At 45.2% G+C, this 21,707-nt stretch overlaps 1 protein-coding gene across 7 annotated transcripts in view; it reads right to left on the bottom strand.

Annotated features, from left to right (window-relative positions):
• Positions 1-21,707, bottom strand: part of Tenm4 (teneurin transmembrane protein 4) — a 768,485-nt gene that overhangs the window by 36,649 nt on the left and 710,129 nt on the right. For all 7 annotated transcript variants that reach the window (XM_076846576.2, XM_077108835.1, XM_076846577.2 and 4 more), the window contains 4 exons: positions 21,453-21,596; positions 19,051-19,300; positions 9,247-9,479; positions 5,052-5,206 (listed from right to left, as the gene is read on the bottom strand). In XM_076846576.2, coding sequence (XP_076702691.1) covers positions 5,052-5,206; positions 9,247-9,479; positions 19,051-19,300; positions 21,453-21,596 — 782 coding nt within the window. The remainder of the gene's footprint in view (positions 1-5,051; positions 5,207-9,246; positions 9,480-19,050; positions 19,301-21,452; positions 21,597-21,707) is intronic.

Below are 21,707 nucleotides of genomic sequence, written 5' to 3'. Positions count from 1 at the left end.
CTCTGAGCCTCAATATTCACATCTGGAAAACAGAAATAATAATTGTGCAGAGTGCTCAAACAGTGATATGGGGGTGGGAGGGGAAGTCAGATGAAGTCTGGAGGCTAAGTAGGACTTGTTCAGAGGTTTAGAAGAGACTCTTCATGAATGGATGATATGATACGTGTATAAAAGATGATTTCTCAAATAATAGACAGAATAACCATGGCACTGTCAGACACAGTTATAGACCAGTGGTTCTCAAATCTGGCCCTATATTCAAATAATCTGGGGATGTTTTAGAAAATAGTGGTATTCATATTCCACCCTGAGTCGGTTCCCTGGGTGGGGTTTGGACATTGACATTATTTCAAGCTTCCTGGGTGATTCTAATTGGGAGTTGGGAAACACAACTGGATTCCTGCCTCTTATATTGGGTGATAACCAGACAAACAGCATTGGTATCATCTGGGAGCTGGTCAGAATTGCCCCACACCTATTGAATCAGTGTCTGCATTTAAGCAAAATCCCTGGGTGATTTCTGTGCCCACTGAAGTTTAGGAAGCCCTGCTCTACATAATGGTTTCTAATACCTTTGAGAACTGGTCCTCCTGGAAAGGATTAATGAAGTTGGCAGTAGGATTTAGGGTTCACAGGTCTGGGGCCCCACTCTGAGCTTCTTCTGAGCCTGACTGGTAAGTCTTTAAGTGGGAACCTAAGAGGCTGCAACCTTCAGGGTTTAAGGTGAGGAGAAATGGACATGGACATGGGGCATGGATTGTTGGATAGATCACACTGGGAACTACTGGCACTTCACTAGTTGGGCCTTCAAGAGGTCCAACCACACCACACAGGGTTGGAAGTGTTGATGAGTGTTTCCTTCTGCTGATTTTTGGGCCCTAACTAAAGACTATTCAACTTAGGGCTCCTGAGCCCCCTATAAACCCTTGCTCTTTGGTCCCTTATGGAGTCCACTCTAACTAATATAATAATTTAGATAAGAAGTTTCTCTCCCAGGAATTTTCTCTTGTATACCATTGTCTACAAGCATATTCATCAGACCCAGTTTTAACAAGGGTGAAAAACTGGAGTTATGCCCAACAATTGAGAATTGGCTAAATAAATTATAGCATATTTAGTTCACTCATAAATAAGAATACTATGTGTAATCATTATAAGTGACATTATAGATGGATATGTAATGACAGGGGGAAATGTTTGCTATGTGTTAAGAAGAAAGAACAGGTCACAGAATTGTAAGCACAGTGTGATTCCAATTAGGAGGAAACGTAACCATAAATTAGATCGATTATGGATAGAGAGGAGATTAAAAGCCTGATGGATATATCTCAAAACATTAACCATACTAGGATAAAAGGCCATTCTAATATTCTTGGTGATTTTAAACTTTTCAAATTTCTTGCAAGGTGCATGTGATTGCTTGCCTAGGTAGAATGAAACCCCAATAAATTATATGTCTAGGCGAGGCCACCTTCATCTGTCCCCTTAGCTCAGGGCCATTCTCAGGAAGGGCGAGACCTTTCTCGGTTCTTCAGAGCAGTCTGTCTTCGGGTCTTGTCTCCTCACCCCCGACCCCAGTGCCTGGCTGTCTGCACAGAGTGAGGGCGCTGCAGACCCTGCAGAGCTGTGGCCTGGACTGCCTGCCACTCATGCTCCCCAGTGCTCTCTGGAGCACTATTGTGCCAGCTTTCGGCTGCATCAAGAACACAGTTTGCTCTAAAGTGACAGGAGAATTTTCAATTTTCTAAAACCCATTTCTTGTCAACACTGGCTGCTAAATATTTTATGCTCTCTGGTCCTGTGGCACCTTGGGGACCTGCTTGCGAGACCTTTCTGCCTGTCATTATGATGAAAAGATGGCGTCTTGATGAGTGGGTGGGTGGGAGGGGGGAAGAGGGAATCAGTAGAGGGAAAGGAGAGAGGAAACCAGAAGAAATGAACAGCAAGCATGTTGTCGAAAGCTGCTGCATACACAGGGGCACCCAGGGGTGGAGAAGGCATGGCTCTCAGAGCTGCTCTGTCATGTAGCTGGCATGATGGTTCTGGGGCATACTGTATGTAAGCCAATCTGGTCTCACCCCTGATCAGGGATGATTCTGCCTTTGGCTTGATTTCCCACCACCAAAACAGAGGGAGCAGACCTTATGCCTTTGGAGGTCCTCCAGCTCCTAGTTTAAGGGCCATGTCAGGGAGGGGCATCCCCTCCACCCTATCTTCCTGAGTATTCTCTGCTTCACTGAGGCACTCTGAGCTGACTGCCTTGTTAAAGAGTGATGTGCTTGCAGAAATGACTGTCACATGAATGAATGAATGGCCAGCAAATGGCACAGACCCAGCAAGGGATGGAGGGCAGGACACCTCACTTCGACTCCAATTCCACAGTCACCAGAAGCGTCATCTTACTCAAGTTTCCTAGACACTGACCTTCTCACCCCATAGCAAAAGGGGTAATAAATATGCATAGGGTAGTTGTGGGGATCGGCTGAGGCAATGTACATGGAAGTTCTTTTGTGGATTTTAAAGGAACCTAATATTGACACCCTATTGGCAGCTGCCAGGCACTGTACTAGGTGTTTACTTACATGATTTTATTTAAAAAATTCATTTTGCATCTCTGATGAAATCTAGTATAGGGCTCTGCATAAATAACAGCTTTTATTTCACCAGGTCTCAGTTTCCTTATCTCTAATATCTACCCTACAGGATTACTGTGATGGCTACATGAGAAAAGAGAAGCCATGCTTAGCTCTCTAATCTCACTAGAAAAGCACCCAGCACATAGAGTGTGCTCATTTGGTCCCTAGGTAGAGAGTGATGCTCTGCCTGGGGTGGCCATACCTGGCTATATTAATATCCAGCTTTCTTTCTTTCTTTTTATTTGTACCAGGAATTGAAAGCAGAGGCACTTAACCACTGAGCCACATCTCCAGTCCTTTTTATATTTTATTTAGAGACAGGGTCTCACTGAGTTGCTTAGGGTTTCGCTAAATTGCTGAGGCTGGCTTTGAACTCATGTTTCTCTTGCCTCAGCCTCCCAAATTGCTGGGATTACAGGCATGTAATCTGCCCCCTCTCTACTCAATGCCTCCTCCCGTCCCTTTCTCTCATCTTGGACCTGGTCTTTGTCTCCTCCTACGTTGGTCCAGGTTTCTGGGTTCTCCCCTTTGTACCCTTGCCTCCTAGCTGTGTTCTGTCTTTGGCTTCCCTCCCTATTCCCAATGGGACATCCAAGTAGCTAGGTATTGGTAACAGAGGAAGCTCTGAGAATGAAAGCCAGTACCCGCTGCCCATATGTGTATGTCAAAATATATGCCTGCTCTGGAGTTTTGTTAAAAAAAAAAAAAATCCATGCTTAGATTCAGACAAAGGTAGTAAGGGCCAGCAATAAAGAAATTTTTAGTCTAGGATTTCAGAATCTAAGTGTGGGTTTTCATTTTTTCCCCCATCCAATATATGCCAGTTGTCTTCCAAGCCTTTGCTCTGACTGCTTGGCAGTATCTCTATCTAAAGTTAAACAGTTTTCCAATGTGTGGATTGAAAATGTTCAGCACCCTACGCTGGCTGGTTGAGGGCCCGTTTTGAGAATTGAAAATACTTGTATGCACATCCTTAGGCCGTGGCTGCTTCCTGGTGGGTGATTCCAGCTCGCTCACAGACTGGAGAGGGAAACTCTCGAGCCAGCGAGGGGAAGCCTGCCAAATTGCAAAGACGAGTGGCAGAGAACAGATTCCATTCTGGAGCGCAGCAATCACAGTAGTTGGCGCAGAGGGAACCGCACTAGCATCCGACTGGCACGTGGCACAGTGCTGGGACCGCCAGCAGCAGCCATGGGGCCCTGGGGAAGCCACATGTGTCAGGAACAGGCGGGCATGACGAGTGGGGCTGGGAGCAAGCGCCACAGTCAGCCTCCCAATTTCTGGTACCTCCTAGATTCTGGTAACGTTGGCAAGATGGCACAGGCCAAACCCAGCCCGAGGACCTAGCAATAAAGGGTCACTTGCCAAGTCACTGTAGGCTATCCTAAGGTCATGCTGGATTGCTAGTCACATGTGTCTCTATTGAGTCTATCCTGGGATACTGGTGCCCACCTGCCAAGGTCCAAACTCTCTGGCCTGAAGTGGCAAGGTCCTTTCCTATTGGCCCCAGACCATGCTTCCTATTTCAACCCCTACCTCTTCCTTCCAAGCAGCTTGAGCTCTAGCGTTCAATTTCCCAATGTTTTTGAACATATCAGTCTCATTAACATCTTTGTGCCTTTGTGCATCCTGTCCCCTTTCTGTGAAATGTCTCCTTTTCTTTTTTTGCTACCCAGAAAAACCCCTATTCAGTCTTTAAAACCTGGAGTAAATGTTACCTCCTGTATAAGCGGACCTTAGAAATTCAGTTTATTTCACCTCTGAAGTGTTGAGCAGCACTAGGAAGTTCACGGGCATTGTTGTATGTGTTCTCGAGGCAATTCTGCCAGGCCCATGGCAGTGATTTCCATTTCTCGGATGAAAAATAGGGCTCAGAAGACTTCAAAAACCTGCCCAAAGTTACTGAGCTAGTGAGTGGCAAAGCCAGGATTCAATCACTCAATCAATCAATCAACACATATGGGCTGTTCTTCAATGTGTACTAGCCACCTGATTAAGTAAAGACAGAATTCCTGATTCATGCAGTTTATGAACTAGAAAAAGAATAGATAATATGCAAGTACCTGTATGTGTTACAAAAGAGGAAGTTCAGGAGGCTGTGGATTTAAATTAACACTGTTTAAAGCTCTATCCATCCTACTCTGCTGGCCTTGGGCAGATTTCCCAGAACCTCTGCCATGCCCACACACTTGTTACCCCTCTTGATGACCTCCCACAGCCTCTGGGAGGTGAGTGGGGCAGGGTCAGTGTCATCTCTGCATCCTTGGTGCTTATCAAAGGCCTGTACCAAGTGGGCATCCTTTAAAGGCTTGTCTGGTGCAAAGATGAAGGGCCAGCAGAGTGGCTGGGTGGCTGGGTGGTGGATGAGAGGATGAGCTCAGGGGCCCAGGGTTCTAGCAGACAAGATCTTCTCACCTGAGAAATATCCATGACAGAATCACAGCTGAGGGGCCGAGCTGATGTGAGGTCATTGGAGCCCAGCAGGGTGGATATGATCCCATTCTGATCAATGCGTCTGATCATGGTGCCATCCACAAAGTAAATCAGCCCAAACTTGTCCACTGTAATGCCTGGATGGAGAAGCCAAAACAGGAATTCAGCATCAGAGCTAAAAGGACACAGAAAGCACCTCGGCAGCCTGGTCTCCTCAGATGCTCCTACGACACTCAGCCCCCTCCCTTTTGTGTGGTACTGGAGATGGAACCCAGGGCCTTGTGCATACTAGAGCCATGCCCACAGCCCTCGGGTTCTCTTCTAAAGACAAACAGATGGAGGTGCAGAAACTGTGTGCTTTGTTTGAAAATGGAATGGAACCCAGGTTCTCAGGTCCTCTTGGGCTCTAGTCCTGCTTTGCTGCCTCCAGAGATTTTTATTTATCACCTCAGTCACCCACAAAAACTGGACTCATAACTTCTAGGGGTTTTGAAGCACTAGAGGTAGTGGTAAGGGGATATTTTTCAGTACACTGTGCATTATTTAAATTAACTGACTTCTCAAGTCCTGCAAATGTAATAATAAAATACACTTTTTTTGTATTTTATTTTACTTTTTTGGTAATAAATTTTCTTTTCTTTTAAGATAGTTCTTTAAGTTTTTCTATCCTTATTATTTTAATTTCATTGGTTGTTATGGTTTGGATGTGAGGTGTCCCCTAAAAGTTCACATGTGAGACAACGCAAGGTTTGGAGGAGAAATGACTGGGTTATAGCCTTAACCTAATCAGTGAATCGATACCTGTTGGGATTAACTGAGTGGTAACTAGAGGCAGGTTGGGTGTATCTGGAGGAAGTGGCTCACTGGGGGCATGGTTTGGGGTATATATTTGTATCTGGCAAGTGGGGTCTCTCTCTGCTTCCTGATTACCAGGTGAGCTGCTTTCTTCTGCTACACACTTTGCCATGATGTTCTGCCTCATCTTGAGCCTCCAGGAACGGAGGCTGCTATCTGTGGATGGAGACCTCTAAAACTGTGGGCCCTTGAATAAGCCTTTTCTCCTCTACAATTGTACTGATCAGGTCCTTTATCACAGCAGCGAAAAAGCTGACTGAAACATCTGTCACTGCAAAAGCATAGTCTGAAAAGAATTCTATGGGTTTGCATAGAGAATATTGTTAAATTTAATGTCTAAGGATAGCACATCGAAGAGAGGAGCCAGGATTACTCAATATCATCTGTTCCATCCCTAGATTGACACTTGGTTGACTTTCTCCCTGGCCCAGCCGGTGTGATCTTGGGCAAGCCACTGGACATCCCTGCACTTGTTTCCTCATCTGTCAAACCAAGGTATTGTTGTAAGTCTGTATATCTTTTTTGAATGTGTGTGAGAATCCCTTGGGGGACCTGCTCCAGATCTCAAGTGTACCTGAGCACCTCTCTGATCTTGGCAAACACCTTGGTGGTCATGATACGCACTCAGCATTTTTTAGCTAGTGCTGTGCATCAGAATCACCTGGAACATTTTCAACACACACCCTTTTGACCTCCCTCTTGGAAATACTAGTTCAGGGGGTGATTGTGCCTGTGACCAATGCACACTTTAAATTTGATCGTGGGTGATTCTGATTCTCACCCCAGGCCCAGAATGGCCTGTCAGACATTCCTCTACCACACCATTGATGCTTAGGGATGATGGGCAAGATTTGCCCCTGAGAGGGGCCTGGTCTAGAAGGGGAAGCCCAGAAAATGACATGCCTGAGGAGAACTTGTCACTTCTGCTTGATTTTCTTAGAGGCAGGCGGGGGGGAAAAAGGGTCAGACGAGGTTGGCTAAGGTGGAGACGCTTGCGATGTGAGACTTCCCAACTGTGTTAACCTCAGCAAACTCCATCCCTTCTAAGTCTTGGTTTCTCATTTATAAAATGAGGATACCAACATCTGACTTGCAATAGTTAGCCATCAATAATTATTAGTGGCTATCAGGATTATGAGAAACACCCAGCACTCTGTAGGTTCTGTGGCACTTGCTCTGGGGCCCTGTGTCTCTTCCTGGGCCAGCAGATGGGCTGGGATGGCCCAGCTCTGAGGAAGGGCCCCTGGAGCACTGGTGTGGCTTCCATGCCCCCTGAGGCTGGGCAGCAGGAGAGGGTTTCACACAGAGGACCAGGCGGCCTCGAGGATGGGAGCCTTTCCCGAGGGTCCTGCCTAGAATGCAAATTAATTTCATTCTGTAAGTACCAAGACAGGAGTTTTCTTGTCTTCCTGGCTCTGTCCTGTCTTTCTCTTCCATCTGCCAGGACTGATGAGCGCTTCATGAACAATTGGGTTTCTTGTTTACAAAGTTGGCTGCACAGGCTAATCGAAGTGATCTGTCCCCTGATTAATGACTTCATTTCCCCCTCTTTTTGTTGTGCTAAATAGATGGACATCTTTTCTCCTCCCTACTGCAAAGTGTCTGCATATTGTGGCACTCTCTGTCATTTTTATCTAGGTTAATTGCAGGCTTTTGGGCAATTGCGCTGCCACTCCATCTGTGTGAGGGGGAGGGAATGCGAGTGTGCAGGGCCGCTGAGGGACGCCTGCGCGGAACAGAAATCTCAAGAACAAACTTTGAATTCTCAGAGAGCAGAGTGTCGTAGCAGAGAGAGGCTGATGGATCATTAGGCTAACCTCTCATGGACTATCGGGAAAACTGAGGTCCAGAAGAGGAGGTCCCAGAGTCAGTGAGTAGCAGAGAGGAACCGTAAGGCAGGGTCCCCAAGAGCAAGGTCGGTGCTCACTCCCCTCCTCACTGCTTGTTCATACAGCAAATCATAATTAAGAGGGAAATTAACCATTGATGACACAATATTTACCCCACAGTTACCACCTGAGCACTCTAGCCATGCGGTAGAGATAATATGCTATGAGGGTATACCATGGGAGGTGACATAATGCATTGTAATACAATATAACAATAGTTATAGGAGTCACCATTTATGCAATGTTTACTATGTGCCCGATGCTGCTGTGCTGAGCATTTATATTTCTGATGATATTTAATCTGTACTATAACTGTAGTATATCCTCATTACATAAATGAGGAAAATGAGGTTCAGAGAGATTAGACAACTTGCCCAAAGTCACACAGCTACTAGATGACAAAGCCTAGATTTGAATGCATGATTTCATGAGTTTACTGCTTTGCTTTGAACCCCGGCCTTCTAATAAATCATTCACAATGTTTTTACAGGATACCATGTGAAATACATTGATTTTGACCCTTAGACCATTCCTAGGAAGTCTACACAGATGGTATCGTTACCCCTACTCTATTGATGAGGACCCTGCAGCTGAGACACAGAGTCACTGGCCCTGGGGCTGGCACCACAGACAAACCTCCACTGCAGGACGTCTGAATGATGATGGCTTCCCTTCTAAAAAGACTCCCAGGGTCCAAGCTCTCTCCCAGCTCTGATCCCCCATGCACAGTTCTTCCTCCATCTCAGGGAACACTTCTCGCTCTCTCCCACATCAGAGTGCTTCACAGCCAAGTCTTATTTATTCTGTTACAAAGAACTTATCTATGCAACCTCAGAGCTCTATACACTCGTACATACTTGTTCAATAAGTGAATGACAAATACTGAAACTGAGCATTTAGAAGTTTAGCTTTTGGAAGGATTCCAAACTGAAACCTACAGTTAATCGTCCCATAGCTCATGAACATATGCCAAGATGACACACTAGTGCTTTTGGTAACAATAACATGAGAGAGCATGTGTATCCAATAGCATGATAAATACATGATGGGACATCCACTTGGAGGAATACTATATGGCCATTAAAAACGAGGACACATAAGACTCTTTAATGACATGAAAAGAGCTCCTACTATATCATTTAGGGAGAAAAAGCAGGATACAAAAACAGTTTGTTTAATGTGACCTCATCTTGTTTACTTGATTTTGGTGAATATTATATACATACAAACATTTAGAATAAAGGCGAAAAGAACAGATAAGGAATATTAACTGGGAATATTTCTGGTAGGTAGAATTATCACAATCCTAACTTTCCTCTGTATATTTATTGGTATTTTCCAAGAATTTTTTGCAATGATAAACATGTAGGTCTCCTGGAAATGGTAGTGCCCCAATAAACATCACTGAGAGTGATTCCAATGCAAGGCCTTACCCCTGGGATTGGTGAGTGTGGCTTCTGTAGCCTTCCCTCCGTCCCCACAGCGAGAGTCATCAAAGGGGAGGCACTGGTCCCCAGTCCCTGCCACCACCTCGGAGTTTTTGACAAGGTCCTTCACCACCATGGTGGACTTGATCTTGAAGACCCGCCGGCTGTTGGTGTCAGAAAGGAAGACGGCCCCACTCATGGGGTCTGTGGTCAGGTAGTATTTATGCGCTGGGCTGTGACTGCAAAACAAAGACACGGCCAGTGGTGAGCATTTTCTTCTCTGTCAGGTAGCTTGAGATGTGTCCCTGGCCTTTTTGAATCCAAGCCAAAAAATAGTCTTGGGGGAATGATGTCTCTACTTTGGGGGATGGTTCCTCAATTTTTCAATCTCAGGGGTTGGCCTAACTATCCATCCCACCCAGATACTAATGCAGAAACCTCTTGCTGATAAGTGCCTGTATCAGGTGCTGATACGTATTTTCTTAAAAAGGCTATCAGTGAGGCTTGCCAGAGGTGGCCTGTTAAGTCAAACTAGAAACACGAAGGTCCGTGACTTTAAAAAACAATCCAAGAGTTCAAAGATGTAGCCCTTCTCCATAGGATTTTTTACAGCAGTTCTCACTCTCATCTTGGGAAGAACAGGGGAGACCCTGGTGGACCTGACTCCTGGTTGGCGTCCACACTGTCTCCTGTCTCAGGAGCCCTGCAGTCTCCCTCCTGTAGCCACATACAAATGAGTTGCAGGATTAGTTTGTAAATCTGCAGCAAAACTCAAGGAAAAAGAAACAGAACAGGAGCAGCACTAATGAGGGCATGTTTCTAGAAATCAGTCACAAAGACTAGGCTCAGGTCACAAAGGAAAGAAAAGACTGTGTAGAAGCCTTGAGACCAGGCACCGCGCTAGCCACAGGGTGGGGAAATGCACGGGCTTTGATATCAAATCAGTCTGGGTTTTAAGTCTAGCTTTATGATGTCCAGTTTCTGAAGCTTGGGCAGGTTGCCTGGCCCGCTGAGCCTTGTTTGCTTCAACTGTTCAATGGGAATGCTATAGCCACCTTGCTGGTGTGTTGGGAAAATTACCTGAAATCACAAATGCCATGTCGTTTGCATTTGCATTGTTAAGTATTGAGCACCCAGGAGGTGCTCAGAATCATAATTGTTATTTTAATTACTAGTGATTATGTCTGTTTTTGCATTAGAGATGACTACCAGATAGGTAGCACCTGTAAAGCCTGAATTTTGTTATTCCATGGTACTGATAACCAACTTTCAAGTCTAGGGCACAATAAAGTTTGAACTCTCTACTCCTGGGAAGCTAATTTACAATTCCTGGTCATTCTCCCAGCCCTCAAACTGCATCTCAATATTGGTGTCCTCTTCTCAGTCTCTGGAGCATTTTCTGATTAAAAAGAATCTTTCTCTGTTCAGATGGGATGGCCTGGCTTTGGCCATGTTCAGTGCACATACTGAGAGGGGCCACTGCACACCCTTCAAGATGCAGTGAGGGAATCAGAAAGGTCGAATAAGGGCTATGGTACATTTATAAGCATGTAGGTTTTAGGTCCTTTCGAAAAACAAAATTTTATTTTACAGAATGGAGTTTTTGAATTACATATAATGATTGGGGCACAGTAATATTTTGGGGTGTAGGTCAATGAGGGTCTTAGCTGGACCTGACTGCTCATCATAAATATCCCTTACTTTGGGTTGTGTCCTTGGGGACTGGCTACTTCTAACAGAGCCAGGCATCCAGATCCAGGGCTATTCTCCCTGAATTTGTCTAACATGACATGACTTTCTCCAATGATCCTTCCTCTGAATCCCTAACCCAGCTGTCCTATCACCTCCTTCTGAAACCAGGGCCAGGTTTCTCTGCCTGTAGCCAGGCTGTGCCTCCTGATCTAGCCCAAATACCAACATGTTATTTCCACATTTTCCCTTCCAGGATCCTTCTGTCTCACAGAGGAAGTCCAGAAGCACCCCAGGCCCTTCCTGCTGGGCTGCTCCATCTCCCTGCTCTCCCTCACACATGCCCTACACCCCACAAGCCTCAGGCCTCTTTGTCCCTGTTGTTCCTGCTCTGTCCCCTTCTCTTTTCTACTCATTCTTCAGGTGTCAGCTCAGATGGTACCTTTTCTTGCAATCTTTCCCCAACCTTTTTTCTCTGTGCACTGAGATCCATGCTGGTCTGCATCTAGATTACACAACACTTAATGTAATAGTCATGGCTATTTATTTGTGGGTCCTCTCCCAGACCCAGCCATTAGTACTTACATTAGAGACTAGATTTTGTTCATTTCTGTATTTCCAATGTTCAGCTTGGTGCCTTCTAGCTCATCACAGCTGCTGCTTGATTTAATGGATGGTATCTCCACTTTCACTTATTTAGGTAGTATTTGCATTCAAATTACTTAACTTTTCCTTTACTTCTCATTTGGGGGCAGTGGTAACAGCACAGGTGTCCTATTTATCTTGAAATGTCTCCCGTGACTTACTCTATACTGGAGCACAGATTTAATCTTCCCCGATGACACTGATTCTGGCTAAATAAAGTGCAGTGACCTTAGATCCTGCCCTGCAATGCCGGAGCAGCCTGATCTTCCAGCATGCCTGTTGTCAGCTCGGAGTCGGGCTGATTGTTTCATTTCTTTGTGCATCACTCGGGATAAACTGGTGCTATCTACCTTGGCAGAAGATGGACCCCAGGGGAATCTGGTGGGGGCCCTGTCCACTTAGATTAGCCCCTTGAGTTTCCAGCTCGTGTTTCCAGCTCGTGTCTCACTGCCCCAGAGAAATGTCACTTGTGTAGATTTCTCATGTGGGTGACTTCCAGAAGATGATGGCACTGGCAGGATTATCTCAGAGTCTGTAAGAGCTGTGGCCACCTCTTTTGTGGTTTGGTGGTTAGTTAAGCATGGGGGAAAGAACATTAGTTGGGAACTTAGAAAGAATAGGTTTTAATTGGGGCAAGTCCCCCAACTAGGTCAAGTTGTAGGTCCCTCAGATGTCAAATGATGAAGTCCCTGCTCCATTTTGCTCCCAGGTTTGTCAGGGGATTAAGTGAAATTATTAATAGTCCTTTCCAGCTTGTTGTGCTCTTTGAACTTCTCAGAGTCATTTCTTCCTCATGCTACCTAGCACAGGGAGCAACCCCTGTGTCCATGATGCCCACCTGGACTTTGTCCCTGTGTCTGTGATGCCCACCTGGACTTCCACCAGGCGGCAGGACAGAGCCACAGACATGATACCCAAGGATACCAATGTACCTGACACCACCAATGGATGCTGACTCTGTCTCAGACACTGTGCTACCACTTGACCTGCATGACCTCATTTTCTCACAATTATTGTGAAAGGTAGGTACTTTTTTTTTTTTTTTCCTTATTTCAGAAAACTGAGGTTAGAAGAGGTGCAGTGACTTGACCAGGACCACAAACTGCTAAGGGCATTTCAATCCAGCTCTGCTTGACTCTGAAGTCTGTGTTCTTTCTGCTTCCTCACACTGCTGCCCAGGGACTACAAAGCTCCACAGCCCTCATTCACCTCATTCTCGCCCATAACCAGAGACTCAGCCCTCGCACCACCTCATCTGAAATACCATTCCTGGACCCCCACTTCTTCCCACTCCTGAAGGGGCCATTCCTCTGTGTCTCCAGAGCCTCAGCAGATTACACTTTTAGTTATCTGTAGTGCCTTAAGGCACTTCGGCTCAGTTGTCTGCCTTCTCAGTAAAATCTTGAACTCTTTCTGGGCAGAGATTGACTTTAAGTTCCCTGTGCTTCTAATTTGGCTGATGTGGAGTGAATGCTCTGGAAAGTTCTGCTGAGTTCACGAGAGAATGAATGAATGAATATCTGCCTCCCTGGCTTAAGGGTATGTAGGAAACACTCACTGCTGATGATCTTAGATTGATGGTTCTAAATACAGCTTAAAAAAAAAAGCCTTGCCTATAGTGACTAAAGGGCCTGGCCATCTACCTTTGAGATCTTTCCAGGTGACCACAAGGCACAGGCAGACTTGGGAACCGTGGCTTTTGAGAAGTGCTTTTTAAACTTCAATGTGCATATGAATTTCTTGGAGATTTTACTACAATGTGGATTGTAGTTTAGTGATTCTGGGGTGTAGAACTTGAGAGTCTGCATTTCTGATCAGTTCTCAAAGCATACTGGTGTTGGTTGCCTGTAATTTTGAGTAGCAAGGCCTTGGAACATTCCATAAACCACAAATGGTTTCAGGGCACGTGATGGAAGATGGCCTGGTTCTGTGGACAGAGAGCATTTCCTGGACAGGGACCATGTATGATCCATTCTGATTCCCAGTATCCTGAGCAAGGTTGGCACAGAATCATATCATAGACCTACTTCCAAAGTTTGCTGCAGGAGTCTCTAAGGACACGCATTCTTTCCTAGTTCCTCAAACATAACCTTGGCCCCTCTGGAAGTGACCTAAAAACGTAGAGGTCTTTAGGGTACCACTCTTGAAGTTAATGAGCTGAAGTCAGATCTTACTCTACCATCTTTCTGGAAGCTGCAGGAAAGTTCCTAGCAGGAGGTAAGAACTCAGGAGTGTTTTGTGACAAAAAGTAATCTATTCCCAGCTTATAAGTGAGAATTCTCTTTGTGTCTCAGAGTGAGGTCTGCATCATATACAGGAGCGCCCTTCAACCATATCAGGTGGCAAGTTGGCAGGACCTGTTGCACTGGTTCTTAGAACTAGTGGGAAGGGCTTGAGTATTAAAGCCACACAGATAAATACAGTTCCACTACCCACTTGATGAAGTGACCTTGGGCAAAGCAGGTTGCTACTTTGAGCCTCAGTTTTTTCATCTGAGAAAATATAAACTTCAAAGGATGATTCTGAGGATATAAATTGCATGAAGGATGTAAATTTCTGTGCATAGTTCCAGATACATTAAAAAAAGAGAAAGAGAGAGAAATGCTCAATGAATGGCAAAGCTGGTGACCTTGGCAAAGCCTCCAGAATACCTATGTTGGTGCATAATGGAAAAGCTAAGTATGGAGATGCAATATTGTCCTGCACAACCTATTTCTGGGCACTTAAAGGTTCTGTTGAGTTAATACATGCAGCTAGGTTTAAGGGAGACTTGAGTTCAAGTGTATTTCTAACAAGAGGCTTTGAGCATTCCTCAGGGACCTAGGGAAGAAATCTGAAAAGAGGCAAGGATTCTTGTTCCCTAAAGGGGTCCAAAGAGGAAGATGCCCAAAGGATTATGGGTCTTTGTCCTGGATATGCCGAGCCTGAAGCCAAACAGCCAAAGGCAGAGATAAGCCTGTCCTGGGGAGTGCATACTCTTTGCCTAGCTGATGTCACCCCTGTGCAGCCAAATGCTATTACTGAGAGCAGCTGAGGCAGCTACTGGAGGACAAATTTCTAGAGGACAAAATTCTAGAATTTAATCTATCTCAATATTTACTGAGGGGTACACTGAGGTCTGGAGAGCAGAAGGGATTTGCCAATCTTCACGTATCACTATTGAAACCGGGTTTTGTTTCCTGATAGACTTTGGAAAACTGGAACACACAAAGTGGTTCCCTTTCCCTTCCACTTTGGCTCACTTTAGAAATAGTTTTTAGCACCTGAGAAAACAATGAATTGGGAGAGGGAAAGAACCCAGTTTTGAAATCATACAATGGAAATATCAAAAGGTCACTGAAGATCATAAACAAGAGAGACTCCAACCACTGCTCTTTGAATTTATAGAGGATGAGACTGGAAATCAGAAAGGCTGGGTGATCAGCCCAAGGCCATATGGCCCCCAATTTCCTAGCTTGTCACCTGTGTCTCAGTTGTTCTCCAGCCAGCTACCACCATGGACTGATGCTTCAGTGTGAAATGCTATGTTTTAATCCAGGATCTTTATGGGAAATGTACTTTTGTTCTGCAAAACTGAAGTTGAGAGCAATGTGTAATTCAGTATCCTCCATACAAATCTCATGGAATAGCTCAGATTTCAGTGTGAAGAAAAACATTTCTCCTCTGAGATGTGAACATATTTTCTGTTTCTGATAATGCAAATCCTGAACGTAGTTCTATGTTTTCCTACTTATTTGCTCTGCTGCCATGAAATCAAGTCTACTCTGAGGTACAATCAGACGTGTTTCTTCTTTTTGACTTTGGTTCCCACTTCCTGTTTAATTTTAAGATATGTGTCTTTGGGTGTAAGAGGACTCAATTCCTTTTTGGGAAACATGGAGGCATCACAATCATCACCATATAATATGATATCATTGTATCATCATAATATCATCATTTAATTATAAGTTATAATATATTAGTAATACTAACTATGTATGTATCTTGTTATTGTTATCATCATTACTGCTATGATGACCATTTTTTGAGTACCTCTTTATGCCTGAAAATGTTCTATACTTTGTAAACATCCCTTGTGACTCTTTGTGTGTGTGTGTGTGTGTGTGTGTGTGTATGTGTATGTGTGTGTGGTGCTGGGGATTGAACCTAGGGCCTTATGCATGCAAGGCAAGCACTCTACCAACTGAGCTATGCCCCCAACCCCCATCCTTTGTGACTCTTACACCAACCCTTTGAGGGAGATTTTAATAACCTCAATTTAGAAATGAGAACTTCAAGAAATGAGGTAATTCTTTCGAGACCACCCAGTTGGGGAGCTTCAGTTTTCTCCTCTGTACATTGGATGTACTCACAGAGATCCACCTCACAGATGGTTTGGGGACAAAATGCTACTCTTTCAGCTATACAGTGAAAGCTCTATTCATGTTAATTATTATTATTTTAAAAGAATACATACAATTATTATATAAAATATCTACTTATATAGAAATGGATCCAATTATTGAACTAGGGTCTGTCTGGCTCTGTTCATCATCTCAAAGACTTCCTTTTATCCCAACTTAGCACCACCCATGCACCATGTTGAACTAAACTACATGTGGTTAGTTCAGCACCACCTCTGTGGCTGTCTGAACCAGAGCTCTATCTGCTTGTGGTTAGTTTTCAAGTCACCCTAATGTGTGCAGGGCAGGGAACTCTGTTAGGGGGTAGACTAAGGCCACAATGACAGGTATCACTTTGCTTTGTGTCTGGCTAGACTCACTCCTGCTGACTGTACTGCCACTCTGAGTCTATGACAAGCCTATTCTGTGACAAAGTTCCTATCTGGGGATTGTCCTCTGAATACATTCCCTGTGGCCTGCTCAATCTTTGCTAGATGATATCAGTGGATTGATCACAGGGATGATCCAAAAGCCATGGTACCTGGAATGTCCATAGAAGTGTAAATTTCAGATTCCTCACCTGATCAATGTGTTTTCAGAATTTTCCATCATGACCATCAGTCACTTGGCACAGTCTGAGTGATATCCTCATTTATGCTGAGAATTAAGCAGACTATGGCATTCAAATTACCATGTCATGGTTTAAATTCTTTCTCCTGTTGCTTCTATCTGTCATGTCCTCAGACTATAGGATAACCACCTCACTTTGCCATGGATTCAAAGAGTTCAGGCTCTTGCCACCCACCGCCACCATTATTAATGACTTCCTCTTATTGCCACTGATTATCCCCAATCCGTTCCAATCACCCAGGATTCCTTTGCCATTGAGCCATCTGAAATTGACATGTGTAGCTTACCATACAACATGCAACAAGGCAGGGGAGAGACAGGGAATTCTCCACTGGTTGGCTTACCTATGTCTGAAATCTTTATTTCTGACAGAAGACAGGAGAGCAGGGAATAGAAGAAAGAATGAGGTGTTAGCAGCAGGGTTAGAAGCATTATTAGCGGCCTGAAAACTTGACAGCAATGCTACTGTACAATACTGTAATAAATAAAGACTTAGCAGCTATGACACTGATATATTTTATATTGGATATTACTTGTCAGTGAGTTCACTTACAAGCAGCTACATTTCACAGAGGAGGCACGGTTCCACCTCACCCCCACTGCTGACTCCGGAAAGAGGACTAGCATGACACATTCCGCTGCCTTAACGAGCTAAGACACAGACTGGAACAGTCACTTCCCTTCCCCGTATAGACGCATTCCCAGTGATACACAGGCTCGCTGCTCTGTCTCTACATCCTCACTTCCCTACAAAGAGTTATCAAAATGTGGGAAACCTACTCACAATAGGAAACAGAATTGGAGATATGCTATATTTAGAAGGGAGGGCATGGCATAGAGAAACAGGCCTGGGGGAAATGATTGGAGGAAAATATATCAAGACGATGATATAATGATTAACTTAGTTTTCTTTCCAAACTACATTTACTCCTCCCTACCCTACTTACTCACTGTCTCACATGATCCTCACAACAGTGGTGGGAAGGAGGCAGGAAGATGATATCACTTATTTAAAATATATAAAAGTGGAGGCCCAACGAGGTTAAGTGTTTGGTCCAAAGTCGTACAGCTTCTCTGCCAAGGTGAGGCAACCCCCTGGTCCTTGGCTCTCTCCATTATAGTACATATATGTAGCTGAGTAAATCAATACATTCAGAATTTCTTCTGTCTTGACAGATATCTATGCCAGTCAACCTCATAATAGAAGAAAGGCAGAGAATACTCCATTGGAGGCCTACTTCTCATCAGCCTGATGTATGATTTCCTATGGGCCTGCACATATGAGCTTCCATCTTTTGTCTCTGTGTGTGGGGGCAGATGCTAACACTTCTCTTAGTGCCAGGAGGCTGTCAGGGAGCCAGCAAGCTTTGCCCTCCATCTCACAGTTGTGCTGTAGAATGAGATTCTTTCAAGCAGAGAATATTTATAAGGCATTAAGACAAAGTAGTCCTCATTGGGTTGGATGACAATTCTTTGGTGAGGCAGAACTGGCTAATGGCCTTCTGGATTTGGGTCTGCCATTCTAGAAGCTGGACCTTGGATAGGCACTTTAAATTCCCTGGGCCTCCTCTTTCCCACTTATTAAAGGGTAATAATAATAAAAACCTCACAGAACAGTTACATGTGGCAAACAGTAGGAGCCCAACTTTCCCCTGCCTGCATTGGAGAAAGGCTTTCAAGTTCAAGGGTCTGTCCTGCTCATGTAGACCCCTGCCCAGGAGACAGATGGGTCCTATTCCCTAAAATAGTTGTGAAGGAACTTGGTGTCATTTCTCCTGTAGGGTGGGTGGGACTCCTCTGTTTCTAAAGCACAGCTTCTCCATAGCCCCAGAGCCCACAGTGCTTTGGTTCTAAAGAGATCTGGCTCAGGAAACAGAGAAACAATGCAAAACACGGAGGCCTCCCTGAGCTGTAGCTGTGCTGTGCACCAGCCCTCATGGAAGGAGGGGAAAAGGGTGGCCCAGCTGGTTCTGCAGCACCTGAGGAGCAGAAAGGCCCTGCCTGGGTCAGGCCTGTGGGGCCTTGTCTCAGTACCGGTCAATCAAAGGGAACTGCTGCGAACTCTGATGAGTGCTAAGTAAATAGGGTCAAACTTGGGCACATGGCCATAGGGGCCTCATGGCATATGCCATCCATCCCTTGATTTTATAAAAGTGACTTGTGTGACTAATTTTAATCAGTTTATTACTAGGGAGCAAAAAGGTTCAATGGCACCCAGAAGTCTGCCAGCAGCCTTCCATGTCACCTGGATGCCAAGGACATCTCCCTGTTCCCAGGGTGGTTTGTCTTCACAGTGCACCGAGGGAGGCAGCACCTGGTTGATCTGGAGAGTGAAAAGTCAGATTCTGACAGACATGGATGGCACTGTCTGTCCCAGTTCTCTGGATCAGTGGATAATGTAGCTGGACCCTAGGATGGCAAGGGGATGTTATCAGGAACTTAGAGAAGGCACCGCTTTACATACCTCAGCTCCAGGATGTTGGTGACATTTCCAGAGGGGAAGATCCTACGGATGTAGTTGAAGTCACCCACATAGAGGCTTCCATCAGAGCCACAGGTGAGGGCCACGGGGGCCAGGAGCTTGTTGCCATCTGCAAGGCCATTGCAGCTGGGGCAGGAGATGCTTCTCCGGCGCCCATTGCCCATGATGCTGCCAATGACTGGTGGCTGCTGAGACACAAACTGGTTTTCCCCATTCCCTTTGTGCAGGATTCCTGGGACAAGAAGAGAAGAACAGAATCATCTGGGAGCAGGAGGTGGGTCCTTCTTCCTATGGTCAGCCACAGTCACCTGATTTTGCAAGGTCCCCAGTCTCTGTCAACCACTTCCCAACTCACCTCTCAAGGCTGTGCCTCACCCACAGTGAAACCCAGAAGGACTGAGCAGGCCACACTGTTTCACTGACTTAATTGTCATCATAACCCGTATGAAGGCACTGATAAGATCACTATTGTAACAGAGGGAATAGAGCAGGCAGCTCACTCAGGGCCACACAGATGAGAAGTGGACGAGCCCTAGAGTTCAGCTCCTGATTGTTCAGCTACCCTGACTCGCAAATGGGCTGCACATGGCTCCTGCGCCCTGATCACACCTCTGTGACAGTGTGGATTCTAATTGCTAGGTGTCTTTCTCCCTTTCTATCAGTACCATTTCAAGTGTGGACAGTATGTCTTTTTTTCCCTTCTGTAGCCCCAGGGCCAAGCACAAAGCCTGACATGGAGTAGACACTGGCACATATTTATAGAGATGAATGAGGTGCTCCCAGGAGACTGGAGTTGTGCCTGGTTCTGCTCCTACCGGGCTGATCACAGATCTTGCACAGTCTCCACACTTTAACTGCCCTGCAGCCCAATGGGGAGATTGACCTCAGTGACTGGGAAGCTTCCTCCCAACTTATGTTGTTTTCATTCCAGATCATTCTTCCCCCACCTGCTTATTGTCACAGCTTCCAAACTGGCTACCTCTTGCCTTCCAGCCTGCAGCCTGAGAGGGTTTTGGCTTTTATGGGTCACACGAATCTTCTCTCAAGCTGCCACTTGTTAGCTTTGCCAAAGCTATCAAATGGATTGCTTCAATTTTTGATGTCATCTAATGAATTTCTTTTCCACTTTAAAGTTGGTGCTTTTTTAGGTTTCAGGAAATCCTTTCCTGAAAGGTGAACTAGAAAGGTGAGGATCGAACTCAGTGCCTCACATATGCTAGGCGAGTGCTCTACCTCTGAGCCACAACTCCAGTCCTATTTTGGCTTTTCTTTATTTTTTATTTTTATGTGGTGCTGAGGATTGAACCCAGTGCCTCACATATGCTAGGTGAGACCTCTACCACTGAGCCCTATTTTGGCTTTTCTGACACATGTGGCCAAGGCTAATTTTAATCACCACTCACAGATCAGCTAATGAATTCCTGCCTCAGCTCTGTGGGCTCCATTTACCTGTTTCTGTGCCAACACCACACAGTTTTAGATGTTACAGTTTTCTAGTTTAACTTAATACCTGTAAACTCATTTTCTGTGTTCTTATTTTAAAGATTGCCTTAGTTATTTATAAACCTTCATTTCATTATAAATTTTATAATTAGTTTGTCAACTTCTCCTTAAAACATGCTGTGGTTTTGACAGGCATGCACTGTACTTTTCAGCAGAAGGTACGTGACATGGTTACCATGTTTAGTTGTCCTACCCTGAAAGAGTCGGATTGAGTTATTATTGGAAGTGCAGATGTGATCATGGCACTTGCCTGCTTGAAACCTCTCAGAGGCTTGACATTTGCCTCTGGATGAAGTCCAAAGTCCTAATCTACCCTGGGCTCCAGCTGCTCAGCCCCCAGCTTTGGCTTTGGCTACTCTTTCCTTCAACTCATTCTCTGCTCAAATCACAGTGGACCTTCTTCTCTCCAAGTACTCTTCTTGGAGGCTTCAGCTCTTCCACAGGTACTGTGCCCTCTGCTGGAATGTTCATCTTTTTGAGACCCAGAGTTATCTTGCAGACCTCTGAGACTCAGGCCAGGGATCTTCTCCCCAGAGATGCCCTGAATCACTGAGTGCTGTGTTCTTCGTGTGCTTCCATGGTGTCCTGCACCTCCCACTGTGATGGCGTGGCCAGTGCACAGCAATGCAACTACCTGGTGAGTATTTGTCTCTGACCATGTAAAGTTTTGAAGCCTCTTATTTCTGTATCCCTGGTGCCTAGCACAGTGATAGGCTGAGAGCAGGTACCCAAGCAATATTTGTTGACTGAGCTTTCTGTTGAACTGATTGCACAGGAACCCATGTAATTCAAAGTGTGTACTTTTTTCTTTGGAGGGCCCAGGGGATAGGAAGCAAGATGACAACCTGGCCTGGCTCAAGGAATTCTATTATTCCACTCACCACTTTGGATGTTGAGGGCATGATGTTTATCCAGGCTCCATCCTCCAAGCTTGGATGCATCGATTTCATAGCCCTGCAGCACTGCTGTTCTTTTTTCCCATAGGATCAGATCTGGGCAGGATTCGTACTCATAACCCACAGAAACTGTAGGGACCAAAAAGAGCAAAATGCATGGGTGAGCAAAGTCCCCTCTTTGGTCTTTAGACTTGTAGGCAAGGCCCTCTGCTTGTCTTTTACAGAAGGAGGAGGAGGAAG

This window comes from Callospermophilus lateralis, chromosome 2, assembly GCF_048772815.1.
Source record: "Callospermophilus lateralis isolate mCalLat2 chromosome 2, mCalLat2.hap1, whole genome shotgun sequence".
NCBI lineage: Eukaryota > Metazoa > Chordata > Mammalia > Rodentia > Sciuridae > Callospermophilus > Callospermophilus lateralis.
This window is presented reverse-complemented; position numbering and strand designations above follow the sequence as displayed.